Below are 16287 nucleotides of genomic sequence, written 5' to 3'. Positions count from 1 at the left end.
ACTGTAGTTGCCATCTAGTTGGACTGTAGTTGCCATGTCATAGCAACTACAGTTGCCATGTTGTGTCAACTCCACTTGCCATGTGATTGCCGTATGAAAAAATGCAGCATGGAAACAAAAAATGCAGGTGACATGGTGTGGCAAATCCAGTTGCCATGTGTAATGCACTGTATTTGCCATGTGACAGCAACTACAGTTGCCATGTTGAATCAATTTCAGTTGTCACGTGGTTGCCCAAATGTCAAATGCAGCATGGCAGCAAAAAAATGTAGGTGACATGGTGCATCAAATCCAGTTGCCATGTCATCACATGTCAGTTGCCATCACAAGTGAGAACCCCCAAAAAATATGATTGGGACAAAAGTCAAACTACAAAGATGTATACAAGAAAAATCATAAGGACATGACAAGTGTACCTTGCACAATCGGCTCTGCGAACTTGACAGCCTTCCTGCCCTCGACCATTGGCTGCGCCATCATTGCGGGCATGCCTCCTAGGAAAGCAAAGGCAACTGGTATAGGATCTTGCACCACCGGTTGATCTTGACTGATGCCAAGGCTGAAGCTCGGTGGGGTAAAGGCCATTGGGTGCCTCTCATTCCTACTGGCCGGACCACGAATGACTTGCGGGGCAGAATCCAAGGGTGAAAGATCGACAAACATATCTGAATCGACCGCTACAGAATGATCGGTCTTATTTGCAGGGCGGGGCGTGTTGTCAGCGGTATCAGTCGTAGCTTTCATGACAATCTTCTTGTTTGGGCTGTAGGGGACACCGACATTGACTGGGAGCCTAGAGGTGCGCAGATTTATGCTGGGGATTTCAACTGCGGGTAAAGGCGCAGTCTGCTCCGGGTGTTCACCTGCGTCATTCGTGCCCGGCTTGACACCTGCATCAATTGTGCTCCGGTCTTCCGATTTCTCCATCACATTGCTTTTGGCAGGTGGCGGGAACAGTGTGGACGCAGGAACATAACCAGACTCGTCTCTCCTGCTCCTAGCTACAACCGGTGCGTTGGGTATGTCTGTTGGTTGCTTGCGGGGGCTACGACACCTAGGTGGAAGACCAGCACGCGAAATAGTCGCCTTAGCAGTATCTACACCGACGGGAGCTGGAGCTGTTGTGTCAGGACTCTCACCTGTAGATGGCATATCCTTGTGAACTGCCTCCTCAGCCGCTTCTATTGTGGACACAGGAGTGCCACCACGCACGCGCTTGGAATCAGTGTCAGATGAGCGGAAATCTTCCTTGCTTAGGTTCGTCTCAGGAGCGTCCACTTCAACGCTTGCTGATGGGGTGGCATGGCTCACAGCAGCATCCTTCATTGCGAGAAGAGTTGGCAATATTTCAGCTGTCCTGACAGATACCGACTCGTCATTCCCCGATGTACGGATGCCTGTTGTTCTAGCCTGCACATCTGCAACCGGCGGAGATGGTCGGCCACTTGCATCAGAGTTGGTGGGAGCGGTCAACGGTGCAGCAGCAGTATTGTCGCCTGGTGCCTCATGTACATCTGAGTTGCCCCCTGTTGACAACTTTGAATGCAGGCGTTTGAGCGGGTCCTTACTGATATGCTTGGCCCCGCGCGTAGTAGTCTTCTTCACCCTGCAAAAAAAATAAAGCACATGAAAAAAGTATTAAAAAATGAACAAAAATATGTTTACCTTGGTAGAAATCTTAAAAAAATGAAAAACAAGTGGAAAAGCTGGTAGTTGCCATGTAAGGGGAACGTGAGTTGCCATGTGTCATAATTAGCAGTTGCCATCCAGCAGCAGTTGCCATGTTAGCAAACTTGAAGAATGATAAAATGTCTGATCTGCCATGAATGCAATTTCAAACCTAGGTGTGGGATGAGCTCACAAGCCAACAGTAAAGATGGCAGTTGCCATTAGGTACATTAAAGTTACCATTTGGCCTAGATTTCAGTTTCCATGTAAAAAACAATAGGAGTTGCCATACACTTAAAAAGGAAGGAAAAATCATTTGGAAAACAGCAGTTGCCACGTGGGGGGCGATGACAGAAGACAATGTGACAAGCTAAACGGATGCATTGGAAAATCAAGAAAATATAGCGCTATGTCAATGAAAGCGGATGAAAAAACCTACTTCTTGACTGCCTTCCTCAGGTCTGGCAACACGACAGGATCCCCGGTGTTGGTCGTCGTCGTGCGAGGAGATGACCTGGTGGAAGGGGTGTCACCGGCAACGGGGGCGCCTTTGTTTAATCGAGCAGAAACACGGGTTGGCGTTGGCGCCTGTTTCTTCGTAACTGCTCGTCCACCAGCTGTCGGCTCGCTGCACGTATGAGATGGAGGGAAAAAAGGTGGCAATTGTCAGACAGCAAACTCGTTGCCGTGCTTGACAAAAACAAGTGCAAAAAAAGGATGAGTCTGTTCGAAGAAAATAGACAAAGCAAAAAACTAAAATAAAAGTCGAACCTCTTCCTGGCAGCTACGGGGTCGGTCCTAGACCTCTTGCCAGCAGAACCCTGCCCAACACCCTCTGGAGCCCTCCCCCTCTTTGATGGCAAAACCCCCTCGCCTCTCGCAGTCGTATGTTGTTTGACTTTCTCCGGTTGGGGGACATCTGTTGCATCCTTGCCCTTGTTACCACCTGCGCGAACTTCAGCATGTTCATCATCATCGGTGTCCTCTTGCACATTCTCCATGACATCGTCGTCATCCTTGCTGAGACCAGCATCTCCACCTAGTTCATCTTGTGTGTCAGCAGGCTCTTGGGAACTGTTGTAGTCATACCGGCCACGGCAACCGGTTGGCCAGTGTGTACGTTCTGGAACAAATGAAGTGAACTGCCTCGCAACCGCGTCGCTGTCAAAGCCACTGAGGGACATCCACCCCTCAACCAACTTCCCGAGCAAGCCGGTCATTCCATATGCAAAACTGCCCTATTAGATGTTCAACAGGTGCCCTCGCCTGTTCACGAAACAAAGAAGCATCAATGACCACCCGTATTGCAATCACTTGCACGATATCAAAAAATACTCCACGGCAAACCATAGATGTAGATCTTTTGATTACCTCGGCAGGGCAAGACGGAGCTGAGTGCACGTCCATCCACTTTTCAAAGTTTTGAGGCCCCCAAACACGCTGTAGTCTATAGCATGCTTGGCCATCAGCTGGAAAGAACAAAAAAAAGAAAAAAAAGCTAGGACGTAAGAGAGAGAATGTAAGTTTAAGCACGAATGAAAAGAGTTGCCATGTGGAATGAGACATGGATACAGTACTCAGACATCCATGGATAACAAAGGTAGTCATCTCTTATGACCCACAGACGGTTGCCTCATGCCAATTTGTAGGCATGCCGTGTGGGCAAAGAAACCAGAACTAACCTGCAGTTTTCCATATGTGGTGTCAGTAGCCTTGTCTGCGGCAAGCACAGCCTTGACAGCGTTGATAGTCCACGCAGAAACAGCAAACTTGTGCGCAGGCGGCGGGCCTCCTGTCCCAGTGAAATCCACGATGGACAGATCAAGACAGTCGACGTACATGAGCTGATGCAAAACAATTTTAAAAAGAAAGAAATATCAGTTGCCATCATGGGTACTGTGTGGAGGAAAACAGGATAATATATGTTCCCATGATAATCAAGTTGAGGTGCATGAAAGAAGAGAAGAAAAAGAAGAAGATGCCATCTACATGTGCTAATTGCCATCATAGTGTGATAGCAGTTGCCATGTTGTTATGATGGCAGTTGCCATCATAGTATGATGACAGTTGCCATACTAATATGATGGGAGTTGCCATATTGTCATTATGCCAGTTGCCATATTGTCATTATGGCAGTTGCCATCTTGATATGATCAGGTTGCCATCTTGTTATGATCAGGTTGCCATGCATGAATAAAAGTGTGTTAAAAAACAGTGTTCACAGAAAGAACTGGTAAAAAAATACCATTAAATACAGTCGACAACCCTTTTGGTACATCTTGCTTGAGAATGCATCGTGCAGGAAGTCGGCAATAAACTTACACCAATTCATGTTCTTCACATTTTCCAGATCCGCCTGCACCACACAAAATTTCAGGACAAAAAAGGTTGCCGCATCAGAAATCAAATGGAAAAAACATCAGAAAACGCTGGCAGTCACTAGCTTTACACATGACATCGGAGCCAAAAAGATCAAAGGAAAATAAAGTAGTAAAGATGGATCATTCACCAGGATGGGGAAGCATTTGTTGCTTGGGCGAAGAGAGGTGGTCGGCGCGAAAACAGCTGAGATGAGGTACATGAGTAGCTTCATCTTGAAAACATCTCCATGCGTCGTCATGGCCTGCAGCGAATCTGCCACTGCAGACGTGTTCGGCATGGATTCCGACCCAGGAAACAAACGGGGGAACAGCGCTTCCTCGATCTCATTGTTGACCTCGTACGGGACTTTGATATGTCCACGAGGCACACCCAAAATGCAGAACACGGATTCCTCGTTCAATGGTAGTCTTCCACGTCCCGGAATCACGAATTCCCTGGAGGCGGGGTCGTAGATCTCACCAAGCCAGTCGCATACAGGGTTGACAAGGTTCGTGCACCGGACATCCATCATAGACTGCATACCCATCTCAGCAGCAGCCCCCTTCTGATCGTCGGTGAATTTGTCAGTCAACGCAGTCAGTCGTTCTTGGGAGGCTCTGTTGCGAATACGTTTCTTCTTCTGCAAAAAAACAGACAAAAAGTGATCAGTTGTTGCCATGTTTTGCAATGTCATGAAATTTTAGTTCGCGTCAGACGACTGCAAGCTCGAGGTGTCAACCAGTAACATAAAGCAGGAGGAAGGGGGGATGTGTGAACATTTACCTCATCACCCTCTTTTCTCCGTCCAGTTGCCCGATTACGCTGTGGTGGATCCATGAAATCATCATCATCATTTTGATGATCGCCACGAGCCATTCTGCTGAGATAGGAACAGACCAAATTGTCATGGTGGAAATGTAAATGCAAGAGGTAAGCAGTTGCCACCTAACAGAAAATGTCAACTAGTGAATGCAGAAAAAATAACATGAACACACACGCACCCCTCCTATGATTGTCGAAAACATAAACGTGGCAAGTAAGCACGTTGGTTGCATTATCAAGTAAAAAAAGTGTACATATGGTAAATGCACTTGAAAACAAAAAATGTTGAAGTTGCCATGTTAGCCCAAGATAGTACGATAGAAAGTCACAGAATCCTCCACATCACAAAAACTAAGATGTGGCAGCTCACACACTGTCCTAAAAATACACCAATCAAATGCCACTTGTTCAGCGGCAGAAATGTGCTAGGGTGAAATTGCCGTGCTGAAATGCAACACATACTACAACAAATCGATGAAACCACATCTAATCAAGAACCTGAAAATTGCCACAGTGTGATCAGATATCACAAAGTCGTTGTGGCAAAAAAAATTGCGCCTACAGTACAATGAATTTGCCATATTGTACTGACTGTGGCATGGCAACAAACATGATGTGGTCAGCCAAAAACTTGCCACATGCAAAGCATATGTATGACATCTGACACAGTTGATATGCAAATTTGGTTGCCACATTATGCAGCCAATTTGCCACACTGTCTTATCTGCAGAATGGCAACAGACAGTGTGTTCACATTCTATTTGCCACATGAATATACTATCCAAGTGGCAACAGGCACACTTGATGTGCACATTAGTTGCCGTCCAGTGCAGTTGGCTCCTGAAACTGCATTGACTACCGATTGTGGCAACTATCACAGTGTGGTAACTATCACAAATCATTCAGAAAAATTAGATGCCACAATGAAAAAGCATGTTTGTGGCTACTATCACAGTAATTCAGCAAATTTAGTTGCCACATGGAAGAGCGTGTGTGTGGCAACTATCACAGTCATTCAATAAAAATAGTTGCCCCATGCGAAAGCTTATATGTGGCAACTAACACAGTCATTTCAGTAATTTGTTGCCGCAAGGGGAAACACGTTTATGGCAACTATCACATTTGTTCAGGGAGTTAGTTGCCACACAATCATGATAGTTAATGAAACTATCAAGTTCGCCTCATACTACAGTTTCAAAACCCAACTAACTAGATCTAGGGTTCAATGGCAACTACCGCGACTTCAAATTCACCCTCAAAATTCTCCCACGAACTGACTGCAAACACAAATTCGAACCAATGCGCATCAAACAAACCGGGAGACACCTGCCTAATCCATAGGCAAGACTAGTGCGTGCCTCCGAACAGGGATAACCACACCGACGATGCCGCCGCCGCGACGAAACTGCCCAGTGCCACCAAAAACGGCTAGCAGACGACTTCGGCGCCGGCGGGAACGCCGACACATCGCCGAATCGCCTAAATCTCTACGAATATCGATCGAGGAATCGAACAGGGAGGGAAGGGAGGAAAATGCAGGAAGGGATTGCGAGAGTTGTAGCGAGCATTACCTTCAACCCGCAGGCGCTCCGGCGAAGCCGCTCCGTTCCGGCGAGCACCACCGACGGCCGCGAACACCGTTGATTCTTCCGCCTCCGCCGTCGCCTTCTCCCCTCGCCTTCTCCTCCAATGGTTTGAAATGCGAGTGGGTTGTGCCAGTAACTGCGATGCAGGTGAGTAAATGGAACCGTGAGGGAGAGGGGGCAGAGGTGTGCGACGTGTTTGACGTCAGCCGCGGTCGGAGCGTGGCGTGTGGGCGCATAGCAGTTCCACCGCACGCCTCCGAGTGGCAACCGCTGACCGCGGGATGGCAACCAACGTGCGGGCGAACTGACTCGCACACCGCACACGCGCCTCGTCCTACGTGGCGCAAAAAACCGGCCGGTTTGTTCCAAGATTCGTGCACAAAGTTGTCAACGGAGATGCTTGCGTGTGGTTGGGATGGTGAACGCCCACACGTGTGGGCGTTAACATTTCCGCTCTGCATATTAGAGTTGACTCAAGTCAAACTTCGTAAAGTCTGGCCAAGTTTATAATAAAAAATACAAACATTTACCATAACAAATCTATATGATGTAAAAGTACATTCAATAATGAATCTAATGATATTGATTTTTTTATTATATATGTTAATTTTTTTATCTACATACTTTGTCAAAGTTTATAAAGTTTGACTTTAACCAAAGCTAATACAGGGAATACATACACTCACCTCTTTTTTTTGGAGGGGGGGGGGGGTCGATGTGCTTCCCTCTATAAACCTACCCATCTGAGTTACACATCAGTTCGCACAATATAGTGAAGTTTGGGAGGCAAAGTTGTACTACTTCTTTTTAAGGTGAGAATTGCCTCCGTGTTTTCATTTACTAGGTCATACTACAACTCTAGGTCGTTAGATGCTAATACAGTAATGCACATTTCGTCGGCTCCTCTTCTAACAAAAAGCTAGGGTTCCTCTGCCTCCCTAGTGGCCCTAGGGACATGGGTCATAGTGGATCCTAGCCCTTGCCAGCAGGAGAGTTTTGTTTTTAGGGGTCTGTTTGGATGGCAGCCGAGCGCTGCCATGCCAATATTTTGGCGTTGACCACCAGGCTAGGAGGGCGTTTGGATTGGTGCCAGCGCTTTCTTACCCTGCCAATTCTTTGGTCGCTAGTACACCTCCTCTTTACTTTTTGCGCCCATGCTTTGGCTTGGCAGCGGCGGCAGAATCGTACGCCAAAAAATTGGCACGCCCTTGATTTGGCAGGGCAGTCCTGGGCGCTAACCAAACAGCCCCTAGATGTTTTTTTAGTTTTGTTAAGGTTTGTATCCTACTCAGGAAGGTGAGGCGTCGTCGACAGCTCCGTGAAGATGGAATAAGCTTCATCCCGCCTAACCTCGTTAATGTGGTGCGTCTAACATCGTTCGATGGCGTATGGAGGTGTGTCTTCGGCAGATCTCGCGAGATTATGTTGGTGGTTTTCTTTGGTGGATCTACTTGGATTTGGTATTCGTTCATCTACACTCATATGTCTTCGGGATAGATCCTTCCGATCTACGCGTCTCTTTGTCAGTGGCGGTTGCCGTTCTGGTGTGTTGGGCATATGAGGCCTTGGCACGGCGACTTTTCGACTGTCTATTACACCAAGTGTTGCCCGGCTCCGGCGAGGGAGAGATGTTGACGGCAGCACGCCTTTGCCTTGCTTTAGTGTTTGTAGTCGTCGCTACATGGTCTATGAATCTGGTTGTAATTTTTATTATTTCTGCTGTTCATTGTACTGCCATGATTGAAAAATGAATAGATTGGAAGTTTTTCCGACAAAAAAAGGTATGCATCCGTACATGCAGATCCAACGACTCATAGCCCCATACTTGTTCTACATACGACTTGCCATTCTATATTTATGGTTCTTCGTTTTGTCGCGGGTAAAATGCAGAGACATTTAAATTCATCTTTTTAGAGAAAATATAAATGAGTATGAAATCTTTGAAACAGCAATGAAAATAGGAAATCTCAAATACATTTAGAGGAAATATAAATGATATGAAATATTGAAAACAAAACAGATAACATCAAATATTTTCAAAGGCAATGTAAACGATTACGAAATACCGTAAACGAAAACAGAATATAAAACACCGCACATTTGTGGAGGAAACATAAATAAGTACAAAATATCAGAAACAAAAACAAAAACATCACCGAATATTTATAGAGGAAACATAAGTGAGTATGAAAATATCGAAATTAAATGGAAAACATATAACACCGAATATTTTCAGATAAAAAGATAAATGGTACGAAAATATCAGTAAATGAAAACGTAAAACTATAATGTCAAAATTTTTAGAGGAACATGAATGAGTATGAAATGTTAGAAATAAAAATGGAAATCGATAACATCAAATATTTTTAGAGGAACGTAAATGAGTACGGAATTTTTTAGTGGGACATAACTGAGTACGAAATATTAGAAAGAAAACATAAAACGATAACGCCAAATATTTTTAGAGGAAGATAAATGAGTATGAAATATTAGAAACAAATACGGAAATCGATAACGTAAAATATTTTTAGAGGAACGTAAATGAGTATGAAATGTTAGAAACAAATAGGGAAATCGATAACGTCAAATACTTTTAGGGGGACGTAAATGAGTACGTGATATTAGAATAAAAAGAAATCGATAACGAAGTATATTATTAGTGGAAACATAAATAAGTACGAAATATATGAAACAAAAACGGACACAAGTAACGCCGAAAGTAAATTTGGATCGAATTCAAAGTAGTACAGATATAGAAGCAAGTATTTGTAGGAGAAGGAAAAAACTTTTTTTTTCGAAAAGGAGAAGAGAAAACTAAAACGTGATGAAAAGAAAAACACGCCAAAACCAACAAACCAGGTTTTCTTTTTCGTGCGCCAGTATGGCTGAAAATGATCTCACACGAGGATCACATAGTTTAGTGGCTTTGAATCCTTTTCCGCTATGAATCAGTGTTGCATTGTTCACACCAAAGTTTTGTGTTCCCGCCTCCGTACCATTTTCATCCTACTTCTTGTGCATGAGTCCACACAAAATTACGTTGTGAATAATTAAAAAGTTGTAAAAAAAAGCAGTGATTTTTTTGTGAGAAAAAAACCGTGATTAAATCATGATTACAGAGAGGGAATTGGGCTCCAAAAATGTGATTTAAGGGGTGCTTTGGTTTGACCGTGGGTTTTATGTGCCGATTGATTGGTCCAAAATGAGCACTTTACTATTTTGATGACCTGTGATGAATTAGCAATCAAAACAATCAATTAATCCATGCATGGATATGTATGGAGAAATGCATGGATATGTATGGACAATGGAGTAACGCAATAGTATAAAGCAGTGCCACGGGGAGCCCCTCCGTCCACTCCAGACTCCACCGGAGGCAGGCAGCTGGTGGTGTGGTGGTGGGGTGCCGGAACGGTCACTTTTCTCCCTCCGCCCCCCACCCAACAAAACTAATTCCACTCCACCAGGAAAATCCCCAGCCAAACCAAATCAAACCGAACCCGGCCTCCTCCCTGTCCCTAGTCCCCCCCGCCCGCCTGCGCCCCCCTTTCGAATCCGGAGGAGCTCGCCGGCCGGCGGATCGGCCGATGGCGGCGTTCGGCGGCAACGGGTACTGCTACTCGTCGGGGTCGGAGGACGACGAGGAGGAGGACGAGGAGGGGGCCGAGGGGTACCGGAAGGGCGGCTACCACGCCGCGCGCCCCGGGGACCGCTTCGCCGGCGGCAGGTTCGTCGCGCAGCGGAAGCTCGGCTGGGGCAACTTCTCCACCGTCTGGCTCGCCTACGACACCCTCCTCAGCGTACGCCCGCCCGCCCTCCCCTCCCCTCATCTTGGTTCTGTTTCTTCTTCCTGCTCTGTTTTCTTCGCCCGCCCTTCTCGGCGTGCTCGCTCATGGCGCGGCCGTCGCCGTCGGGGGATTCCCATCGGCCGCTATTGGATTCCGCCAACTCCGGCGGGGGCCGTTCGCCGCAACCCAAAACGATGCGCTTTGCCCCTTTTACCCATGTTCCATTGCTTTGGCTCTGTTCAAATTCGGGCCGGCAGAACTCTGCACCGATCTTTGTCTTCTTTTTTTTTGCCAAATTCGTGATCTCTGTTGCAAAGATTACAGGTTTATTCTCTGATATGTGCAAACTGGGACCAAAACTAATATTTACCGTCCTCCATCGGTAATGGAACTCTGTATTTTACGGTTTGTGCAAGACATGTTATTAACTGGATACGGCCATTGCAAAACCTGCAGAGATTCGTGGCGCTCAAGATCCAGAAGAGCGCGAGGGACTACGCGCACGCCGCGCTCCACGAGATCGAGCTGCTGTCCGCGGCGGCCAAGGGCGACCCCACCAATTCCAAGTGCGTCATCCAGCTGCTGGACCATTTCAAGCACGCCGGCCCCAACGGCAAGCACATTTGCCTGGTCACCGAGTTCCTCGGCGACAGCCTGCTGCGGCTCATACGGTACAACCGGAATAAGGGCATCGGGCTGAGCAGGGTGAGGGAGATTTGCCGGTCGGTGCTGACCGGCCTCGATTACATGCACCGAGAGCTCGCCATTATCCACACCGATTTGAAGCCGGAGAATGTCCTCCTAGTGTCGACGATAAACCCGTCCAAGGACCCGGTGCGCTCGAGGCTCACCCCGATTCTCAAGAGGCCAGAGGGGAATCAGTACCGCACGCCACCCATCAGTTTCAGCGAGAAGATGCTTAAGACGCGGGCGAGGCGCGCCGTGGCGAAGATTCTGCAGAGGCGGGTGTCGCTCGGTGGGTTCACGGCAGACATGGTTAAGGAGAGAAGCCTGGATGGCATTAGCATGAAGTGCAAGATTGTCGATTTCGGGAATGCCTGCTGGGCTGATCAGCAGGGTGATGGTGTGATACAGACAAGGCAGTATAGGGCACCCGAGGTTATCATCGGTTCTGGGTATTCTTATTCTGCTGATATGTGGTCGTTCGCTTGTATGGCGTTTGAGCTTGCCACCGGTGACATGCTGTTTGCTCCCAACACTTGCCAAGGTTGCAGTGAAGATGAGGTAAAAAAAACATAATTTTCGTGTCGCTTCTTTCAGCACTTTTTTGCTTATACTGGTAGCATTAGCAATGATGGTTTTATCATATATTCTTGCTTACTAGTATATGGGTTTTCTAACATTAGTCAAAGTGTCAAAACTAGTCCATTTTCCTTATGCCGAGGCTGCGGACATCACCCTATTTTTGTGTATTCCTGCTGTTGTTATGTTGGTCGATTGAGTCATGGCAATTGATAAACTACACTATAAAAAGTAGACGCTTTGGATCATGTGCCACTTTAAAATTCAAAAGAAGATGCAACCAACCTGACAGCACCAACCTAGCAACTGAAATATTTAAATGAAATGTGAACTGATATTGCGAGGGCTGCGTTCCCAGGAATTGCGATTTGAGCACTTTTCTGCTAGTACTAGCATGCTTTTTTGGTTTCTTTTTGTTTATTATGACCCTGCAAAGCAACCCCCATTGTACAAACTGAAGCCATAGAAACAATTTGATGTTCAGTTACCAACCATCATAGGACTGGTGTACAATAGAAGTGCATCTTAATGTGGTATACCGGTACAGATCTAAGTGTGCTGTTCTGGTTGTCCGCTTTTCTGTTATTCTTGCCAGATGTAATACACTGGCACAAAACAAAGTACCGAGTACCGACAATGACAGATTGTTCCGTAGCCAGTGATTATCAGCTAAAAGATTTGTTATACTCTTACCTGCTGGACTGTCCTCTAAAGCGGATCACACACCTTACCTATGTAAGATTGTCAAATCTGACAGATATAGTACTTACTAACTGTCAAATGGACAGATATAGTACTCATTAAGCAATCAACTTCAGATGTTGACTCTTAGCTGCAAAGTCTACAGTGGTGGCATCACATCCAAGTGTTGTTATCTCACCAACCAACCAACTCATCTCTCTATGACTCTTTGCAGGATCACCTAGCTCTGATGATGGAAACTCTGGGAAAGATGCCTAAGAAGGTCCCTACAATATCTTGTAACTCCCTTTGTCATGTTGTCTAATCCCAAATGCCGTATCTAATCCTGCCGTTGTCTTTCAGATTGCCACCTCAGGCACCCGTTCCAAGGATTACTTCAACCGGTACGGAGACCTGAAGAGGGTCAAAAGAATGAGGTTCTGGCCCCTCGAGCGCGTGCTAGTCGAGAGGTACAATTTCACCGAGCCGGACGCCAAAGGGCTCGCCGACTTCCTCCGCCCGATTCTCGATTTTGATCCAGAGAACAGGCCGACCGCCGCCGAGTGCCTGAAGCACGCATGGCTCAACAACTGATTCAACCAAACCACCAAGTAATAACATGAGAAGCAGCCTAACAGACAATAGCTTTACAGAGGAGGCCGAGTGTTAGACATCAGCTCCGGCGAGCACTGATTTCGACATGGCTCGATGAACCATCTGCAGCGGTAACCGATGATCCGGGTTCTTTTTTTTAATCTTCGTGGCATCATCGTCGTCATGATCGTGTGTTTTTGGTGTAGGGTGTGCTGTGGCCTTGTGGGTGCAGAAGCTGATGTAGTAGTTGTGGTGTTTATTTATTCTGCATGTGAGGTGGTGTAAGAAGATGTTTGGTGGTAGTGTGATCTGGCCTTCAGCTTTATTTTAGCTTTCCGTTTGCTGGTTGAGTAGGAAGGAGCAAGTGCGATGCGCTGACATGCTGCGGTGCAGTGTGGTTCAATTCTTGCTTGCTGTGCGCTGGAAAGCTGGGTTTTACATGTTGCTGGGTTCAGAAGAAGCAGACACCGTGCTGCCTGCCTGTGCCTTGCCTCTTGTAGCAGATTGCTTCACGCTGCTGCTCAGCAGTGATTCCAGCTGCGGCCCCTACTGTTTACATAAGTACAGTGGTTAGAGAATCTCCAACGAGTCCCATAAATAAGTTCACCTAAAAGTGGTTTTAGCATCAACAACGAGTCCCATAAAAAAGGAAAATGTTAATCTGACATCAGATTTTTAAGCATGGTAAATCGAACGGTTTTCATGGCAAATCGCGTAGCATGACAAATCTCTTCGACAGGCATGGCAAATCCTAGCAAAAAAAAAACGTTAGATTTGCCATGTTTAAAAATCTGGCATCAGATTTATAGCAGGGTCCTGAAAAAGTTCCTCTGAAAGTGGTTTTATGGGGTGTTCGTATAACTTAGGGGTGGTTTGCTTGTACAACTCGCTTGTGTAGTTTAGCTGTCAAGGTTAAAATTGCACATTACCTTTTTTTTTGCGTGTGTAAATTGCACATTACAAATTGGGTAATGTTATTTGGTGGACATTCGCTGGGGTGCATGGCAAAATGAACGTTTTTCCATTACATATATTTATGTGTTGGCATGGCATTTTTTCGGACGGACAAGGCAATTTTCGCAGCAAAATCCTTTATTTGCCGGTATTTGTCATGTGATTTTGAAGAAATTGCCATGTCGTTTCGAAGAATTTGCCATAAAAAATGTTCACAATTGCCATATGGTTCATATATTTTCATAACAAAATCGAACATTTGCTGTCTATTGGGGTCCTACAAATTTGGATGTACACAAACTATTAAAAAAAATGAACAACAGATTCTCAACAGCATGTCATCTGTCATTCCACTAAGTTTGACATGGTCTACTTGAGTCACACAATTAACCAGCCCAACTATTCCAATAGGTCTTCATGCTTTGATCGGTCGCTGCAATTGGATCAATGTTACACTCTGTCATGTCATAGCCAATGCGTTATCCTCATCTGTGTAGAAGCTCCCCCCCCCCCCCAACCTCTTCGTTGTCTTCGAAGCAACATCAACTTGATCATCGCCACCCTGAAATGAAGCGGACAAAGACATATCGCGTATGCCTACTGCCTCGGTCATCGCATCCATGTATGATTTTTGACTGCATTATCACATTGTATAGAATATTGAGCAATGCAAATTATGATTGTGAAATGTACAATAAACAAGCAACACAGTTTTTTTAACAAACGAGTAATACAAAAAAAAAATACTTGTCATCCGCTTCGTCATACACCTCATTGGCGTTGTACATGTCAAAGTCATCATCGACCTTGGAGTAGGCGGACATGGCCAACGACATGTGCATGAAGGACTTTTGCGTCATTGTGTGGTAGATAGGGGTGAAGATCAGTAGCATGGGCGGCGACACGGATGAATGACCAACCGTGGCCGCAACCGTTGTCGTCTTCTTCGGTGTCTGTGGCTTCGTAGCTAGTGAGGTAGGTCGGTCGGGGGGGGGGGGGGGGGGCGGCGGGGGCGGAGCCACTTGGCCAATGTATCTCCTAGGCCAGGCCAGTAGTGGCACAACGCCAACCGCTGGAAGCAGGGTGCTTAGCAATGCACCACCAAATGACGGCAACAATGTTGGATTAGAGGCAACATTGGCAGTGGTCATCTGCGTCGGCATCGCGGCAGCGAAAAACAAAGAAGCACATGGAAGTCCACGCATGAGATAGGAGTTCTTTGGCACCAAATCTAGGGGAATGTTTACAGGAAGGATAAACTCTCCCTACATGGAGGGGAAATTGGGCAGATTATACGAGGTTCCTTTTTTGTTTACGGGAACCGTCAGAGCACTTTTTTGGGCCAACTCCCACTAAACCACAAATTTTCACAGGAAAGGGGATGCTATTGGATTATTGCTTTTCCAAGGACTTGCTTCCCTAAATGATTTCTCGCATGAAAAAGAATGTTCGTGCGCACAAATTATTACCTGAAAACAAGTTGCAAAAAAACAATTTGGTTGTACATTGTCTATGGTAATGACTAGTGGTCATATTCGCATCTTGCTTCTCTTTTACTATTTGTAGTAGTGTTGCTTGTGTGCTCTTGATATATTGTATTCATGATATATGATAAGATTATGTTTTGTTATATCCTTCTTATACGCCTACCTTCTTCTTCTTCGTATGGGGCGACCTCCTCTCCCTTCCTACCTTGGCTACCTCTATTCTTCTCCATCATTGCTCCCATCCTCTTGTCCACCAATTTGCAGTTGGAGCGAATCTTTCTTGTTTGTCCGCCCATTTGTTGGCATGCCATGTATGCACTTTCCTCGTCATCGATTTGTCTACGCAAGCGATTGTCGACCATTGGTGTTGACCCATTCCCTACCAGGCCACCACACTTCCATATCCTCATTGCCGGTGCCACCACCTCACTCTTGCTGCCATGGACGCCACCTCTAATATATCTTCGAGATGAGCTGAAGGAACGGGAAAACCTCATGCAAAAACTTAATGAAACTAAACCTAGCCCTTGTTGCGGTCATTGCTTTCAAAGATGCGCGATTAGAAATTAGGGGGGGGGGGGAGGGGGGGGGAGAAATTCTTGATGTAAAAGCCAATAGGGGCTCCTCCGCTACTAGTCTAGCTTTTTTAGAAACAGAAGAGCTAAGCAGTGTTACACAAAAGAATAGCATGGGCACGACAACATGGGTTCAAGGTATGTTTGGTTCATATCTAGCTTTGCAAAAACTAGCCTTAGGTAATTGTGTGTAACAAAACATATTGTCATTTTCTGTTGGAATATATGAGGCATGGACCATATGAAATTCAAAATCGTGGCAACAGGTTGCCATTCTTTTTTGGAATATATGGGTCATGGATCATCTGAAATTCCAAAGCGTGGCAAAGTACATCGAAAATGATTTCATCCATTTTTTGTCGGAACAAACTATTGGCCTATCATTTTTTAGGGTTCTATCATTCTTTTGTTTAGTTCATACTAGTTAATGTGTACGTGCAATGCACGTTAATTTGGAAGTATATTAAGTGCATGCGGATATTAAATAGGATATTAGTTGCGTGTTATT

The 16287-nt window shown here is 45.8% G+C and overlaps 1 protein-coding gene across 1 annotated transcript; it reads left to right on the top strand.

Moving 5' to 3' along the window:
* The first annotated feature begins 9827 nt into the window (after positions 1-9827).
* Positions 9828-13093, top strand: LOC123104741 (SRSF protein kinase 1). Its single transcript, XM_044526613.1, has 4 exons — positions 9828-10237; positions 10682-11470; positions 12405-12452; positions 12533-13093. Exons 1-4 carry the CDS (start codon positions 10025-10027, stop codon positions 12761-12763), a joined length of 1281 nt encoding a protein of 426 aa, XP_044382548.1. The 5' UTR covers positions 9828-10024; the 3' UTR covers positions 12764-13093.
* Positions 13094-16287: the final 3194 nt, after the last annotated feature.

This window comes from Triticum aestivum, chromosome 5A, assembly GCF_018294505.1.
Source record: "Triticum aestivum cultivar Chinese Spring chromosome 5A, IWGSC CS RefSeq v2.1, whole genome shotgun sequence".
In the NCBI taxonomy this organism is placed as follows: Eukaryota; Viridiplantae; Streptophyta; class Magnoliopsida; order Poales; family Poaceae; genus Triticum; species Triticum aestivum.
This window is presented reverse-complemented; position numbering and strand designations above follow the sequence as displayed.